The sequence below is a fragment of the Narcine bancroftii genome, chromosome 6, assembly GCF_036971445.1.
Source record: "Narcine bancroftii isolate sNarBan1 chromosome 6, sNarBan1.hap1, whole genome shotgun sequence".
Lineage (NCBI taxonomy): Eukaryota > Metazoa > Chordata > Chondrichthyes > Torpediniformes > Narcinidae > Narcine > Narcine bancroftii.
In genome coordinates, this window is record NC_091474.1 from 54356433 (window position 1) to 54375087 (window position 18655).

Below are 18655 nucleotides of genomic sequence, written 5' to 3' on the forward strand. Positions count from 1 at the left end.
ACCAGACTTTGGTGCTTGAAAGGTAAATGGTTACCGCTCAGGAAGGTTCTTGTCAGTTTTCAGAGATTCGTTGTACACTGACACCCACAACTGATTTACTTCCATCAGCCACTTCAGTGTCCTGCCGAAGAAACTTGCCCCATCAGGGTTTTCCAGATGATAACCTCTTTCTTTCAGATCAAGTGAAACATTAGGCAGCCAGTCCTCTCCTCTTACATGAACCACAAGGGCTTTGACCAGGCTGAACTAACAACCCGTCTTCCAAATGAGGTTTTCCATAAGCTTGCCCTGTTCCAATTGCTGCTGCTGACTGTAAAACTGTAGATCTGATCTCTCTCTTTCTCTCTCTCTCTCTCTCTCTTTCTCTCTCACACACACACACAGCACATGATCCTCTTAGATTACAAGCAACTGTTCAGCTGTAGCAAGTAAGATTTTTGCTTCATATGTACATCATTACAGTGTGTATGGCAATAAACTCATCAGCCTCTCTCACTGCTCCTGTTCTCCCCACTGCTCACAATCTGTACATCCTCTGCAGCCTCCCTCTATCAGCTTTCTTCTCCCTCTCACAGGCATTCACTTCCCTTGTAAACCTGTGCTCTTTTCTTTCTTCCATTACTTCCCCCCCCCCCCCTCCCACTTTATGTCACTGTTTGCCCAGTTTTTTGCATATCTGAAGAAAAGCATGGGCCTGTAATGTTGACTTCCTATTGCTTTCCATGGATGCTCCATGTCCAACTGAGTTCCTTGAACACTTGTGTATTGTGATGGGAAAATGGCCAAGTTACAGTTGACACAGGTTTGAACTGGTTCTCAAGAAATGCCTGAGATTTGACTTGAAGTTTTATATATTTTCTATACCGTGCACTTTTGTTGTAACACTGTCTTTTGTTTTTATTCTTGTATTTTCTGCATAGGGTAACTTACCTGGATTGCACGTAAAACAAAGTTTTTCCAGTATCTTGATGCATGTTCAATAAGCAATTCAGATTTATGACTATGTTGTTCAGAAATTGAAGGGAAATTTTTCATGTTGCCTCTAGATTAATGATTCATGGGATCTGAGGTGTGAACCTGTTCCTTCCCTATACGTATTTGAATGTGTGGAATTAGAATTGATCCTGAAGTTGGCAACAGGGGATGATGATGAGCAACTACAATCTGATTTCTCCTGTCCAATTACATTGCACAAAGGTAAACCATGATAGTATATAGTATATTTGTATGGGTTATTTAAATGTTTAATGCTGAATGTAATTGAATTCATGGTGTATTTAATTAAACTGCAACTGCTGATATACGTATATCTATATATACGTATGGATGACATTGTTTAGCCTTCTTTGCTAGATTTCCCATGTATGATTTAGATTTGTCCCCATTAATTTTTCAGTGTAACCTGAGTAGCTGCATTTCATTTGTATAATATTGTCGTTCCAGATCCATTATGTCCTTCACGTTATCATTGCACACACATTGCTGGTGTACATAGTATTGGGCTAACATGGGTCAATAAACTCGAACAATTTCTCCTCACAGGTAAGTCTATAATTTCAAGGCTTTGCATTGATGTGGGAGCAAGGCTGGTCTCCTTTTGGGTTTACTTTATTTTACTGCAGGGCTAATGCAGGATGCATTTAAAAATGGGATGTTTTTAAAAGTGTGTTGCAAAAGTCCAGGACACGCTATTTGAGTGAAGGGTAAGGAAACTTGGATAATGAGGAAAATTCAGGATCTAGTCAAGAGCAACAAGGAGGCATGGGGCAGCTATAAACTGCTGGGAACAAGTATAAACGTGGAGGAGTTCTGAGAATGGAAATAAAAACTTTTAAAAATAAATAAATAGATCGGAGTGGCTAAAATAAATTGATGGAAGTAGGGTGTGGTGAAAATGATTTTAGCAGTACATGGGGCATTTAAGAAGGCTTATGGTATGCTGGCCATTATTTGATGAAATTAACCTTGAGGCCATGAGGTAATATTGCAACTCGATAAAACCCTGGTTAGACCATACTTGGATTATTATGTTCAGTTCTGGTTGCCTCATTACAGGAAGGATATGAAAGCTTGGAAGAGGGTGCAGAGGAAATTTACCAGGATGTTGCCTGGATTAGAGAACATGTGACGCAAAGTTAACAGCTATGGTTTTTCTCTTTAGAATGATCGGGTGGTCTGCCAGCACTTTTTTCCTGAGGCAACAGTAGCGAATACATCTGTTCTAGATTGGGGAAGAACCGTTCAGGGGAGAATCAGGGATGTGTGTGTGGTTTTTTTTTTTTTTTTTTGCAGATAGTAATGGGCGTCTGGAACCCATTGCCTGAGAGATGATGATGGAGGCTTGTACTATGGGGACATTTAAAAGGCTCAGCACATATATGTATGTAAAAAAAAAAATAGAGGGTGATGAATGTGAGATAGGGAAGGTTTAGATTAGGTCAGGACTGCAGCATGGGCTGAAGAGCCTGTACTGTGCCGTGATATTCCATTCCTTGTCAAGAAGGCAGGAGACAGATTTGGCGGGTATCATTAAGGATATTACCAAGATATTTTTTAAGTACATAAAGGGGAAAAGGTAACTGGAGAATATATGGATCCCCTCTGGAAACAATATTGTCAATTCTGTGCGGAGCCACTGGAGATGCACAAAGTTCTCGAGTACTTCTGTTTTTACCTTGGAAAGAAACAAAGATTGGGGAATTTGGGGCAGTCCATGGTAGTGTCTTGAAAACAGTATTATGGTTGTGGACGTGCTGAAGCTCCTGATGCATATGAAGGTAGACAAATCTCCTGGGCCTGATGAGATGTTTCTGAGGACATTGTTGGAAAATTTAAAGAAAATGCTCTGGTCTGGGTGGGATTTAAGTCCTAATTAAGCACAGATGAGGGGCCAGAAGATCAGAAAGTGTGAAATGTTGTGCCTCTATTTGAGCAGGGCTGCAGGGAAGAACCTGGGAATTTTTGGTCAGTGAGCCTAATGTGTGCAGTTGGTAAGTTACTAGAGATTATTCTGAGGGCAAAGATATACAGTACATGGGCTGTATGGACAAGGGCTGATTAGGGATAGTTAGCATGGCTTTGGAAGTGTGATGTCATGTCTTACAGATCTATTTTGAAGATGTGACCAAAAAGGTTGACAAGGGCAGAGCTGTAGATATTGTCCTGTTGGCCCAGATGACCCCAAGACCCAACAGCAATAGAAATTCACCAAGACAAATGGTTACTTAAACAAAAGTTGCTTTGAATAAACATGAAAACAAGATAAAGATTATTACTTATTACTATTAACTTAACTTTACCTAACTTAGCTCCCTTCTAATTCTAAGCTCCTGTGTATGTAATATGTGTGTAAGTTCAGAAAAGTTATTTGATTCATAGTCCAATCTCACTTCTCACTCCTCCAAGTATCAGGCAATTCTTATACTGTGCACAGAATTTAACATCTATAAAGTTCACCAGGCTTTGGTGCTTGAAAGAGAAAAGTCTGTTTGACTCTCTCTGCTTGCAAAACCACATGATCTTCCTAGAACAGCAAACTGCATTCAGACAGACTACAGCTCCGGTCCAAATCTTTTGAGTTTGTTCATCTGTTGCTTTCCAAAACAATAATCCATTACTCCACAGCATGTCCAATTAACACCTACTTGTGAAGTCTCCATAGGCATTCTTCAAAGTTTTTGGAAAGGCACTCGGAGCCTGGACTGTCTGGCTTGAGCAGAGCTCTGGCATTTTAAATGAGATCTGTTTTGGTTTTTGTATCTGTGTTGTGGCCTAATTTAAAAACTCCACACAATTTATCTCCTTTAAAACATATAATATAAAATACAAATATAAAGATCCAGCTGCGCTGGATGGGTCACGTCTCCAGAATGGAGGACCATCGCCTTCCCAAGATCGTGTTATATGGCAAGCTCTCCACTGGCCACCGTGACAGAGGTGCACCAAAGAAAAGGTACAAGGACTGCCTAAAGAAATCTCTTGGTGCCTGCCACATTGACCACCGCCAGTGGGCTGATAACGCCTCAAACCGTGCATCTTGGCGCCTCACAGTTTGGCGGGCAGCAACCTCCTTTGAAGAAGACCGCAGAGCCCACCTCACTGACAAAAGGCAAAGGAGGAAAAACCCAACACCCAACCCCAGCCAACCAATATTCCCCTGCAACCGTGGCAACCGTGTCTGCCTGTCCCGCATCGGACTTGTCAGCCACAAACGAGCCTGCAGCTGACGTGGACTTTTTACCCCCTCCATAAATCTTCGTCCGCGAAGCCAAGCCAAAGAAAGAAAGAAGATAAACTATAACAGCTTTGTGTCATGTAATGCGACTGATTACATGAGTATTGAGGTTGGGATGTCATTTTGCAGTTGTATAAGTTGTTGGGGAGGTCACATTTAGAGTATTGTGTTCAGTTGTGGTGACTGCTATCGGAAAGATATTTTCAAGCTGGAGAGGGTACAGAGAAGATTTACAAGAATGTTGCCAGGACTCTCATGCCTGAGCTAGAGGGAGAAGTTGAGCAGGGTAGAGCTTTACTCTTTTGAGCACAGGAGAAGAATGTTCACTCAGAGATCATGGTACTTATTAGTACCAATGACATGGGCATAGGTGGGGTAGCGGTCTTGCAAAGCAAGTTCGGTGAGTTAGGAAAGAAGCTGAAGAGCAGGAGCTCCAAAGTGGTAATTTCTGGATGTTGTAAGGGGCAGGATTTCAAGTTCTTGGATCATTGGGGAAGACTGACCTGTACAAGTTGCACATAAACTGGAGGGGAACCAATATCTTGTCAGCTAATGCTGTTGGGGTTTTAAACTAGATTTGCAAGGGGATGGAATTCAAAGTGATGAGGCAGAGGAAGGGCTGGTTGGTGCACAATTAGAAACAGTTGATGGGGAATTTGTGTGGAAGAATAGGCAAATGAGGCAACATTCCAGCCTGTGGGATGAGCTGCAATGCAACATTTAAAGGTAAGTAACAAATGCAGAGCTGAAGGTTTTGTATACACAGTATAAGAAATAAAATGGATGATGATGTAGTACAGGGACAAGTATGATGTGACCATCACGCATTCGTGGCTAAAGGATGGACGTCATTGGGAGCTGATTGTCCAAGGATACAGTGTATCGAAAGGATTGGCGGGTAATTGATTTGCAAGGTGAGAAAGAGCCACACAGAAGAGTTTAAAAAGGAGCATTCTCAGGCCTCGGTGCTTTATTGGACCAATTAAATCACAATTCATGAGCAGGAACAAATAAAAGATGGAGAAAATGATAGGAAGTTCTGTGAATGAGATAGAAAGTCCCAGATGGTATGTTGCCTCCCAGGTGCCAGGGTTAGGGAAATCTCTGCTCAAATCCACAGCATTCTCAGGCAGGAGGGTGAGCAGTCAGATATCATGGTCCCTGTTGCTCCCACTGACATAGATAGGAAAAGAGATGAGGTCCTAAAGAGGGAATATAGGGAGATAGGAAGTAAGCTAAAAAGTAGGACCTCAAAGATGATATTCTCTGCATGTGCCACGCACCATGAGGGCAGGAATAAGAAGTTATAGCAGTTGAATGCGTGGCTGGAAAGTTTATGGAGGAGGGCAGGTTACACCTGAATTGGAGGGGGACTAATATCCTGGTGGGCAGGTTTTTTAAATTTGTCGGGTAGTGTTCAAACTGGTTTGGCAGGGGATAGGAAACAGAATGAGAGAGCAGTGAATAGGGCAGAAGATGCACAAATATCTAAACTCTAGTGAGATTATGAGGAAGGACAGTTAATCAGGTAAAATTACAAGTGTAAGATTAAGGATTTATCTTGGGGTTCTTTGGAAACAGTATTGAAAATGATGACAAATACAGCACTGAAGGTTGTGAATTTAAATGCCTGCAGTATAAGAAATAAGGTTGATGATCCAGAGGCGTGGCTGGAGGTTGACAGGTACGACAGAGGGAGATAGAGAAGGCATGCAAAAAGGGCAAGGTTACAACAGTCATAGGGTATTTCAATATGCAGGTTGATAAGGAAAACTAGGTTGGTCCTGCATCCCTGGAGAAGAAATTTATCAAATGCCTTCAGGATGCAGGCATGAAATTTCTGCATTATAAAAATTGATTTTTGTACATTTTTAAAACAATTTCTGCATTTTTCACCCCAAGACCGATGGACCTGGTTGCCAGTAATGGTGAGATCAGCACTGAAAGTATTGTGGGGAGTAAGGTTTGGGTTGAGGCAAGAGGATGTCACTGTGTTCATCGACGAACAACAGACAATAGCACGACACCAGGTTCAAAGCAATGGCATTAGTGGTGTTATCCATCACGGAAGTTGTGTTCCCGCTGAAACTAATTTTTAAAAGACAAGCCTGACATTTGGAGCCAATGGTGTTTATTCCTCATGCATAGAGTCTCAAGTACAAATCTCCTGCATGTTCCCAACCATGTGGTCCTACCTGAGACAAGAACGCCTCCTCCCTTTCCACAGGAATAGCCAGCGTAGGAATTCACAGCAACTCAATAGAGGGTGGGTGGTGCGGGATTGGGTTGCAACACCTGTCAAATAGCCCAGCGACAAGGTCAGTAACCCGGAGAGAAATAAGAGCAACTTGGTAAGGCGGCTCACTTGGCCAGAGTTCGGCCCATTTGGATGGGGATGGAGAAAGTAAACAGAAGGTATGATGCCAACGGAAACACAAATTGCAATCCTGCTATCATGTCCTCTTTAGTTTTTAAGACCAATAATTTTACAAAAATCTAGCATGTTGGATACAATGATTGTAATTCAACTAAATAAATACCCAGTGAAGCTACAACATGTATGCACATGGTAGAAATAAGCAAAACCTACAATAGATTTGGAGATTATTTTTCTGTCGCTCAGCGAAACAATCGATTCCTCTGAACTTTGAGCTAAGGGAAGGAAAAGAGCCTTCAGGCTGAATGTGACACAGGGCATGTTTATTATAAAAGTCTTCCTGAATTTCATATTTGAGGGTTCAGAGTAGATTTGAATGGTGTCGTTCTCTTTTTTTTTAACACTGTTGTATATAGTTAAGTGCCTCCCACTTGTCTGTGTGGACTCATCATCCTTGTACTGATACATTCTATTAGACAATGTTTAAAATCCCGCAGTAGATTTCTATTCACTCACAATCTTGCTGTAACTCCTCTCCCTATTCCTGCCCCAACACCCGCTTCCATAAAATCCCCTGTATTTAATATGCGGCTGCTTTTAAATTCCCCTCTAGTTAAAGTTCCCCACTTGTTTATTTTGCTTTTAAGCTTTTATAGAGTTGCCAGAGCAGTGCTCCGGTGAACTCTGGCAGAACTGCACCCCTGGTTACTTGGGGATTGGATGCAAGTTGGGTAAGGGCACTGCTTGACATGCTGGGTACTAGTTATGGGCAAGTGTTGCTTGGGATCAGGAGAACCAGACACTCTGGTTTGAGCTTAGGTCAAGCAGGTGCTGCCTGGTGATGTGGAAGGGGCTTGGAGTCTGGGTACAGATGGTAATGTCTGTCATTGTTTTAAAAAAAAAAAAAAATTTTGTTTAAAATGACTCTTGAAACAGGTAATTTTGCATACGTTGTCAAATATTTTCCATGTGTTGGGTCCAGGAAATATGCTTTGAGATGGTGACTCCCGGGAACTTAAATTTGCTCACCCTCTCCTCCTCTAATCCTTCAATGTTCACTCTAGTTTTCCCTTCCTGAAGTTGGTTTTGGAGACATTAAGTGTTGTTGGTGGATCATTGAGCCAAGGTTTCAATCTCCCTCCTGTATGCTGGCTCATCACTTTTTTATGTCAGGCTTTTCTGTGATATCATCAGTGAATTTGTACATGGTGGTGTTGTTGTACCGAACCATATGCTCGCAGGTGTTTAGTGAGTAGAACGGGGCCATAAACGCAGCCCTGTGGTGCTCTGGTACTGATGGAGATTGAGGAGGAGATGTTCTTATCAATCCTCACTGATTGTGGTCCAAATTCAGTTACACAGTAGGTGAGTCTCAGGTTTTGAAGTTTGCTGATTAGCTTTGAGGGGATGATGGAGTTAAATGTCAACGTGTAGTCAGTAAAGAGCATCCTGATTACTGTATCTTTGCTGTCCAGGTGTTCAAGGGCTTTGTGTAGAGCCAGGGAGATGGCATCTGCTGTAGACTTGTCACTATGATAGGCAAACTGGAACGCATCCATGTCACTGCTCACACAGGAGCTGATATGCTCAACCCCAGCCTTTCAAAACACTTCATCATTGTTGATATGAGTGTCACTGTTCGATATTCATTTGATTGATGTCTGTTGCAATGAGATGTTATAGACAAAAAGTGAATACATAGGCAATTTGGTCAGCATAGGTTTTTAATACTCAGCCACGTACTCCATCTGGACCAAATGCTTTCCTCGGATTCACTCTTCTGAAGGCAGCCCGCACAGCATAGTTGGATACTGACAGGAGAGGATCATCAGGGACTTCGGGGAAAGTTTTTAAAAGCAAGGCAACTAAGAAGGCCATTAGGAAGGAAAAGGTGAACTTTAAAAGGAAGCTAACAAATGAAATGAAAAGGGATACTGAAATCTTTTTTTAGGTATATTGTGAATAAAAAAAGTGAGAGTAGGTAGAGACTGATAGAAAATTGAGAAATTTTAAGACCAGGAGATGGCAGAGGAACTGAAAATTTGGCATCAGTCTTCACTGTGGAAGACATTAGCAGTGTTCTGATTTTCAAAGGTGTCAGGTAAAATAGCTGAGTGCAGTCACCAGAGAGAAGGTGCTTGAAAAGCTGACTGGTCTGAGAGTAGATAAGTCTGCCGGACTAGATGCAGTGCACCTTCAGGTTCTGAAAAAAATAGCTATAGAGATTGTGGAGGCATTGGTACTGATCTTCAGATTCCGATTATTTTTTAAATTATATTAAATTTAGACAATTTCAGCCCAAGAACCCATGCCACCCAATTACACCCAATGTACCTTCAACCCCAGGTACATTTTTGAACGAGGAGAGGCAGCAGAAAGGAAATTATAAATCTGTTATGGTTGGGAAGTTATTGAAGTCAATTGACAAGGATGTGGTTATAGAGTCCCTGCAGGTGATTGACAAGATAGGCCAACGTCAGCGTGATTTCCTCAAGGAGAATCTTGCCTGAAGCTTACTGCAATTTTTTGAGGAAACCACAAGCAGGTTAGTCAAAAGAAATGCCTTGGATGTTGTACATTTGAATATTCAATAGGCCTTTGACAAGGTTCCACACATGAGGTTGCTGAACCAGATAAGAGCCCATGAAATTACAGGAAAGATACAAGCATGTGTAGAGCATTGGCTGTTTGACAGGAATCGGAGAGTGAGAATAGAGAGATTGCATTCTGTTGTGTCACAGGGGAGGGTGTTGGGGCCACTTTTTACATTGTATGTTAATGATTTGAATAGTACCATGAATAGCTTTGTGGCTAAGCTTGCAGATTATGCAAAGGGGTAGTTAGTGAGGAAGAAATGACAAGGCTGCAGGGAGACATAGATTAGGAGAATGGGGAAAGAAGTGGCAAATGAAATATGATGCTGGAAAGTGTCTGGTCGAAAGTTTTGGTGGAAGGAATAAAAGGGCAAACTATCGTTTGGATGGGAAGAAAATTCAAAATTCGGAGGTGCGAAGGCAGTGGTATGAAGGTGAATGTAATGTTAACATTCGCATCTTGAGGAATAGGAGACAAGACCAAGATGTTGACACTTTTTAAGGCACTTGGAGTATAGGGTACAGTTTTGGACTCCTTATTTATGAAAGAATGTAGTGGTATTGGAGAGGTTCACAAGAATGATTCCTGGAATGAAGGGATTAGCATATGAGGTATGTTTGATGGCTCCTTGACTATAATTCTTGGAGGTCTTTATACAACTGCCAACAATTCCTTTTACCCTCACCACTTCTGAGAACCTCCTAAAAGCATTTCTAATGTTAAAAGGTGTGGACAGAGTAGAGGGGAATCTAGCTTCCAACTTCAGGATTGAAGGGTGCCCATTAAAAACAGATGTGGAGGAATTTCGTTTGCCAGAGTGGTAAACCTCTGGAATTTGCTGATATGGGTGTATTTAAGGGAGGGATTGATAGTTATTTGAATAGTCAGTGTATCAAAGGTTACGGGGAGAAGGCAGGAGAGTGAGGGTCAGTGGGAGACCAGATCAGTACACGATGGAACTGTGGAGTTGATTTGATGGGGCCAAATAGCCTGTTTCTGCTCCTATATTTTAAGGTCTTAAGTGGGGGGGGGGGGGGGAAGAGGCATGGCTTAGTTGGTCAGGAATCACATTAAATCATTAGAAAGAAATGACAGAGGATCAGAAGTTATAGAATTATTGTGGGTTCAGTTAAGAAATGGCAAGGGTAAAAGGGAACTATTGGCTGTAGTTGGAATGTGGACAACAAATTACAATAGCAAATAGAAAAGGCTTGTTAGAAGGGCAAGGTTATGGTAGTTGTGAGAGGTTTTAACATGCAAATAGATTGGGAAAACCAGGTTGAGATTGCATCTCAAAGGAGAATTTGTGGAAAGCCTATGCAGTGGCTTTTTAGAGTAGCTTGTTGATGAGCCCATAAGTGGAGTGGCTGTATTGTAGTGGGTGTTTGGAGTAAATCACCCATCATAGGTGATTGAGAGTTGAGAGTAATGGATCTATTAGGGAGCAGTGATCACAATATGATGGAGTTCAATTTGAGATTTAATAAGGAAAAACTAAAATCAGATGTGCAGGTATTTTGGTGGAGTGAAGGGAATTACAGTGGCATAAGAGAGGAACTCAAAGTGGCACTAGTAGGGAGGATGACAGAGCAGCAATGGATGTAGTTTCTGTGAAAAATGAAGGTGCAGGATAGATGCCTCTCAAAAAAAGGAAATATTTGTAATAGTCAGCACTGTTAAAACTCTATTAAGAAAAGAAAATAACTGACATCAAACAGTTACCCACATTATCAGTTAATTCTGTTGAAGTTTCATGTCTTAAAAACAGTTGAGGTAATGTTTAGATGTCTTGCCTTCAATACATATCGAATATCCATGTTCGGTGTACCTTGGGTTAAGATTTAATTATCAAATGCTAATTATTTGTCTGGAGACTGATCATATCTGTAAGACACACAAAGCAAAGGAAGCCTTTCCTTAATACACACAATTCAAAGAAAATTCTGCAGCGGCCCACCCACCAAGACTCGCACCTACAAAATGGCTGACGAACAAGGCTACCGTACGAACCTGAGGGTTACACCGGCCGTCTTCCCTGGTGACTTTCACACGGCGGGAAGGTGGGAACGCCGACCAACCTGACATCAGCACCAGGGGCCCATATAAGCAGAGCTGCTGGAGCAATAAATCTGTCTTCAATTTCGACACCTCATGTGTGCGCCTTCTTTCCACACTCATTGTAGCGCCCACTACACTTGTACCTTTCTGTCAGGCATGATGTGAGTTCTCTGACTTCGGTAGTCAAAACAGATACTGACAACAGGTTCTGTCCGATCGTTAGCTTCTGTCAACCTGTTTAACAATGTGCAATTTAAAGCATCTTCGAATGTTTAGTTAAAATGCAAATCTAGTTGTCTGGAGAAAGCTTGTGGGTTCTGCTTTCAATAACCATGACTGTGACTTTGAATCCCTGGATTAAATGCAAGATGATTCTGTATTAATACATTTAATAAAGACCACCTCACTGACAAAAGACAAAGGAGGAAAAACCCAACACCCAACCCCAACCAACCAATTTTCCCCTGCAACCGCTGCAACCGTGTCTGCCTGTCCCGCATCGAACTTGTCAGCCACAAACGAGCCTGCAGCTGACGTGGACTTTCTACCCCCTCCATAAATCTTCGTCCGCGAAGCCAAGCCAAAGAGTTTTCCTTAATAATTGTCATTTCTGGATGACTTAAAAATAGAATCTTTCACATGTTGAATGGAAAAGTGTCATAATTGTGGCTGACAAGGGAAAAGTAAAGAGAGGGCATGAAAGGAAGCAAAAATCATTGGGAAGTTTTACAATTTTCAGAAGGTAACTAAAAAAAATGATAGGGAGGGAAAAGATTAATTTTAAATTTGCAATTAAATTTTAAACTTGCATTGATATACAGTATAGTAGCAGGCCCACATCCTGCTGCCCAATACACCCAATTAACTTACAACCCCATACATTTTGAAGAGTGGGAGGAAACCCACACAGGCATGGGGAGAATGTATAAACTCTTTACAGCAGCTGCTTCGAAACATGGTCATTGGTCCTGTAATAATGTTACACGAAACACCATACTAGCCATACCACCCAAGTATGAAATTAGGCTAGCAAATAATATCACAGAGGATATAAAAAGCTTCAGGTATATAAAGGGGGAAAAAAAGGGGTAAGAACAGATACAGGACCATTAGAAAATTACGCTGGGGAATAATCATGGGAGACAAGATGGGAGAGAGAAAAATTAGTACTTTGTAGCAGTTTTCATGATGGAAGTCGTGAGCTGGATGTCCAAAGATATCAGGGAAATGAATGCAATAACTCACAAGCAAGAATGTATTCAGAAACCTGAATGGTCTAAGGGTAGATAAGTCTCCCGGACAAATGCACCCTCGGGTCCTGAAACAAGTCACTATTGACATTCTTGAGGCATTATATTGATGGTTCAAGAATCCATAGATTCTGGTTCTGATTGAAAAATGTCAATAACCACTCCACTACTCACAAAGGGAAAAAGAAAATTATTGATTGGTTAGCGTGACATGAATGGTTGGGAACATGTTGGAGTTGATCGTCATGGGTGAGGTTATGGAGTACTTGGAGACACATGACAAGATGGGATAAAGTTAGCGCTGTTTCCTTAAGGGAAAGTCTTACTTGACAAACCTATTGGAATTCATTGAAGTGACAAGCAGACTAGATAAAGGAGAGGCAGTAAATGTTATGTATTTGGGTTTTCAGAAGGCTATGTATAAATCCATGGTAATACAGGAAAAGTCCTAGTGTGAGTGGAGCATTGGCTGATTGGCAGAAAGCAGAGATGGAAAGCATGGATCATATTCTTGGAAGCTAGTTGTGTTTCACAGGGTTCAATGTTAGGGCTATTTTTTGTATTTAGATCAATGATTTAGATAATGATGGATGGCTTTTTGGCCAAATTTGCATATGATAGGTGGAGGTGCAGATAGTGTTGAGGAACAGGGAAGCTGCAGAAGGGGCAGATTAGGAGAACGGGCAGAGAAGTGGCAATTGAAAATTTATGTTGGAAAGTGCACTGTCAAGCACTTTGGATGGACTATTTTCTAAATGGGGGAAATAAATTGAAAATTCCCAAATGCAAAGGGACTTGGGTTACCTTGAAGGTAAACTTGTAGGTTGAGTTGGTGATGAAGGTTAGAAATGTAATGCTGGCATTCATTACTAGAGGAATAGAATACCAGAGCAGGGATGTGTTGAGACTTTGTAAGGCATTGGTGAGACATCATTTGGAGTATTGTGAGCAGTTTTGTGCTCATTTAAGAAAGGATGTGCTGACATTAGAGAGGGTTCAGAGGAGGTTTATAAGGATGGTTCCAGGAATGGAAGGTTATATGAGGAACATTTGATGGGTCTTGGTCTGCATTCATTGGAATTTAGGAAAATTGGGTGGGGGTGGTGGGGAGGTGCATTTAATTATTTTGAATGTTGAAAGGCATGGACAGAGTATAGGTAGAAAGATTGTTTCCCATGGTGGGAGAGTCTAGGACAAGATGGTACACTTCAGGATTGAAGGGTGTCTACTTAGAACGGAGAAATGCTTTTAGCCAAAGGGTGGTGAATCTGTTGCCACATGTGGAGGCCAAGTCATTGGGTGTATTGAAGGCAGAAATTGATAGATTCTTGATTAGCCAGGGCATCAAAGGTTATGAGGAGAAGGGTGAGCAATGGGGCTGAGTGGGAGAATGGATCAGCTCATGATGGGGTAGAGTTGATCTGCTGAATAGCCTATTTCTGCTCTTCTGTTTTATGGTCTTGTCCATAGAAGTGTACAAATCATCAGCGTAATTGGTCAGGTCTTTTGCTCAGAATAAGGGAATTGATAACCAAAGGGTTAAGGTAAGTGGAGAGAGATTTAATGGGAACCTGAGGGATAACTTTTTAACACAAATAATGGTGGATGTATGGAAGAAGCCCCAAGAGGTGGTAGTTGAGGCTGTTACTATTGCAAAGTTTAAGAAGTGGTTAAATGGATACATGGATATGTTGGGTTTCGAGGGATTTATGCCAAATGCAGGTGAATGGGAGAGGGTGGGTGGAACGTTTTTGCCAGTGTGGGGAAGTTGGGCTGAAGGGCCTGTTTTCATGATGGAATTCATGAGCTGGATGTCCAAAGATATCAGGGAAATGAGTGCAATAACTATCACAAACAAGAATGTATTCATAAACCTGAATGGTCTAAGGGTAGATAAGTCATTGTATGACTTTATGAACTGTATTCACGTTTCTTCCTTGACTACAAGGGAGAGAGGAAATGCTCAGAATAAAAGATGGGAAATGAAAAAGCAAACTCAAGGAAAGGAAAAACTGGTATTAGAACTCCTACTGTGGATAAGCACCAGTTGGGTCAACTTATACAATTTATTGTGAAAGAATTTCTGACAATGATGTTTGACTCTATAATTTTTTAAATTCCTCCATTTCTGGTTATGTATTGTGAAAAGAAAAATACTAAGTATTGAACACTATTAAATCTTTCTGCATACACTGCTTTCTCCTGCACCTGCTGAATTTTAATCATGTTTCCTTGGATCTCATGGGCATGGAAACCAGAATCTGCAGTTTAATTTGGTCATAGGTGTATATATTGCTTGAAAAGCACTCAACTGACATGTTGGAAATTGCAATAAAAGTGATTTTCAAGATATGGTAGCTAATTGGGCTCGTTTTGACAAAATTCCAATAATCTGTCCAATTGTTCATAAAACTTTGTGTTTTGGCATCTGACTCGGACTATCTTGTGTAACGTTTTTGAAAAGCATTTGAAAATGAAGTATTCGGCTGAAAAATCTGCCAGTATGGCACCGTCAAGGTTGAATTATGCTAATTGAAGAGGCTTCATCATGACCATTGGCCAGCAATTGATGTACACATGAATTATTTTCATAAACATAACAGTAACCATACATCTGCATTTATTTCATAGAAGAACAAGATAAACAGTGCCTCCAGGACTTGGCAACAGATCAGAAGTGCATAGTGGAACATATCCTGTGTACCAAACCACTGCCGTGCAGGTACTGATGCTTTATGTTCCTCAACGCGAAACGCTGAGAAAATGTGGTTGGGTTTATGTCACAGTTGTATGGTTTTCACTGCAATAAACATTCTTCAAGATGTTTTGTTTATCTCTGCTTGTGCCATACTTAAGTCGAGAGGAAAATTCTGGTCTTGGTTATTTCCTGGGAAGGTTTTGCCTCTGGTTGACCCAGCAAGTGGATAGTAGGACTTTAGGATGGACTGGCTTGTTTTCTAATTTTGGATTTATGAACCTAGTTATATGTATACTATGGCTTTTCAGTTCTCTGTGCTCTGATCTTTAAATGTTTGTATATTGTTCTTTGAATTATGGGTTAGTTAAGAGGATGTTTTGCTGAAGATTCTCCAATTAAGTTAGTGTTTTGGAAATTCAAGCTATAGCATGTAAAATTTACAAGTGATCACAGATTTTGGTTTGAACTGGAGTTGCAGAAAGAGAGTGTGAGTGCTTTAAAAGTCTGAAGTGATGGTGCAGGAATTGAAGTAAGGACAACTCTGTCAAGGGATAAAAAGGATTCAGCTGGAAGGCACAGGCAATGGCAGGTTTTTTTTTCTCTCTCTCTAGTTCATAGACAGTGACAATGGGAGCAGGGGAATGCTCTTGCAGATTGTGGATAGTCAGGAAAGCCAGCAGTATCCCTGACTTTCATCTGTGAGAAGGGCATCCAGCTGCAGCTCCTTACAAACCAAGTTAGGGAACTGGAGCTGGAGTTGGATGAACTCTAGATCATTCGCGAGGCTGAGGGGTAGCAGACAGGAGTTACAGGGACACTATCACACCTATGAGGCAGGAGGAAGCAAGCTGGGTGACAGGAGAGGGAAAGGGCAGTCAGTGCAGGGCACCCTTGTGGCCTTCCCATCAATAACAAGTATACCATTTTTGGATACTTGGATACTTGGTGGTGGGGGCTAACAGGAACAACCAATTTCATTCAGGTCTCTGGCACGGAATCTGGTCCTGTGGCTAAGAAGGAAAGGGAGGAGAAGAGGCAAGCTATAGTGATAGGGGATTCCATAGTTAGGTGACCAGTCAAGAGGTTCTGTGGAAGAGATCGGAATCCTGGATGGTATGTTGCCTCCTTGGGTGCCGGGGTCCAAGATACCTCAGATTGAGTTCACAGCGTTCTCAGGTAAGTAGCCAGATGTCATGGTCAATGTAGGGACCAATGATGTGGGTAAAAAGGGTGAGGAGGTCCTGCAAAGAGTGTTCAGGAAAGTTGAGTGCTAAGTTGAAACAGAGGATATTCATGGTTGTGATCTCAGATTGCTACCCGTGTCATGAGCTAGTGAGGTTAGAAATAGAAGGATAATTCAGTTTAATGTGGCTAAAAAGATGATACAGGAGGGAGGGCTTCAGGTTTCTGGATGATTGGAAAGGTGGGATCTGTTCTGACAAGACATTTTGCATCTGAACTGGAGGAGGACTAATATCCTTGTGGGAAGGCTTACCAGTGCAGCTCCCGGCAGTTTAAAATAGATTCCCAGGAGTCTGGGAACCAGAGTGCCAGAGACATAGAGGAGTGAAGGAGGGAAAAGATTATGTGAAGATTGCAAGTCAAGTCAGAAATCAAAGGATGGTGGAAATATTCTTGGGTCCATCCATTTCAGTGCAAGAAGTATTGTTGGCAAGCTTAGAGTGTGGATTGGCACGTGGAATCATGAGATTGTGGCATCAATGAAACTTGGAGAGGCAGGACTAGCTGCTCAATTTTCTGGGGTTCTGTTGTTTCAGATGGAGCAGGAGGGATTGAAGGTGGAGGAGTGGCATTGCTTATCAGGAAAAATGTAGCTGTGCTCAGACAGGACAGACCAGAGGGTTCATCAATGGAATCTATATGGGTGGAGCTGAGAAATAGGAAAGGTGTGACCACACTAACAAGGTTGTATTATAAACCATCCAGTAGTCAGTGAGAATGGAGGAACAAATCTGTAGAGAGATAGCAGACAGCTGCAGGAAACAAAGTTGTGATTGTAGGAGATTTTTAACTTACTATGTATTGACTGGGACTCCTATACTGTAAAAGGGCTGGATGGCTTGGAGTTTGTCAGACGTGTTCAGGAAAGCTTTCTAAATCAATATATATAGATACCAACTAGAGAGTGCAATATTAGATCTCCTTTTGGGGAATGAGACAGGACAGGTGTAGTATGGGAGCATTTTGGGACAAGTCATCATCATGCCATTAGTTTCAAATTAATCATAGAGAAGGATAGGACTGGGCCTCAGATTGATATTCTAAATTGGAGAAAGGCCAGTTTTGAGGAAATGAGAAATGATCTGGAATGTGTGGATTGGGATAAGTTGTTTTCTGGCAAGGATGTGTTCAGTAAGTGGAGAACCTTCAAAGGTGAAATTTTGAGAGTTAGAGTTAGTGTCTTCCTGTCAGAATTAAAGACAAAGTTAACAGGCAGATGGACCTTTGTTTTTTTTTTGAGGGATATTGGTGATCTGGTTAAGAAGAGGTATTCCACAGGTATACCAACAAGCATCAAATGAGGTACTAATGGAATATAAAAATACAATTAAAAAATACTTTAGTAGGAAATCTAGATGGCTAAAAGAAGATATGTGGTTGCTTTGGTATACAGTGTGAAGGAAAATCCTCAGGGTTTCTACAGTTTGTTAAGAGCAAAAGGATAGATAGCAAGGGGCCAAATTGGTCCCCTGGATGTTGAGTGGAGCCAGAAGAGATTTGGGGTGGGGGGGGGGTGGGGTGTTCTTAAATGCGTTTTTTCATCAATATTTAATCAGGAAACTGTCACAGTGTCAGGGAAGTAAGAAAAACGAGCAGTGATGACATGGAACCTAGACAGATTAAAGAAGAGGAAGTGCTTGCTGTCTTAAAGTAAATAAGGGTGATAAATCCCCAGGGCTGACAAGATATTCCCTTGGACCTTGAGGGAGGCTAGTGGAGAAATGGCAGGGACCTTGCCAAAAATATTTATAATGTCCTTAGCCACTGGTGAGAGGCAAGAGGATTGGAGAATAGCTCATGTTGTTCTGTTTTAAGATTTCAAAAGTAACCCAGAAATTATAGGCCAGTGAGCCTGATGTGAGTAGTAGGTAACTTATTGGAAGTCATTCCAAGAGACTGGATGTAAAAGTATTTGGATAGCCAGGAACTTATTAGGGATAGTCAACATAGCTTTGTGTGCGTAGGCAGTGTTTAACAATCTTACTGAGTTTTTCGAGGAGGTTACCAGGAAATCTGTTGAAAGAAAGGGTGTGGATGTTGTTTTCATGGACTTTAATAAGGCCTTTAACATAACAATTTAACATAACATAACAATTACAGCACGGAAACAGGCCATTAGGCCCTTCTAGTCCGCACCGAACCAAACACCCCTTTCTAGTCCCACCTCCCTGCACAATGCCCATAACCCTCCATCTTCTTCT

General features: G+C 41.5%; 1 protein-coding gene across 6 annotated transcripts in view; it reads left to right on the top strand.

Moving 5' to 3' along the window:
• Window positions 1-18655, top strand: part of nup88 (nucleoporin 88) — a 100530-nt gene that overhangs the window by 35790 nt on the left and 46085 nt on the right. For all 6 annotated transcript variants that reach the window (XR_011340088.1, XM_069885012.1, XM_069885013.1 and 3 more), the window contains exons 7-9: window positions 1047-1197; window positions 1444-1542; window positions 15146-15236. Coding sequence is in view for 5 of the 6 variants with exons in the window: in XM_069885012.1 (XP_069741113.1) it covers window positions 1047-1197; window positions 1444-1542; window positions 15146-15236 (341 nt within the window). In the remaining variant the exon portion in view is untranslated. The remainder of the gene's footprint in view (window positions 1-1046; window positions 1198-1443; window positions 1543-15145; window positions 15237-18655) is intronic.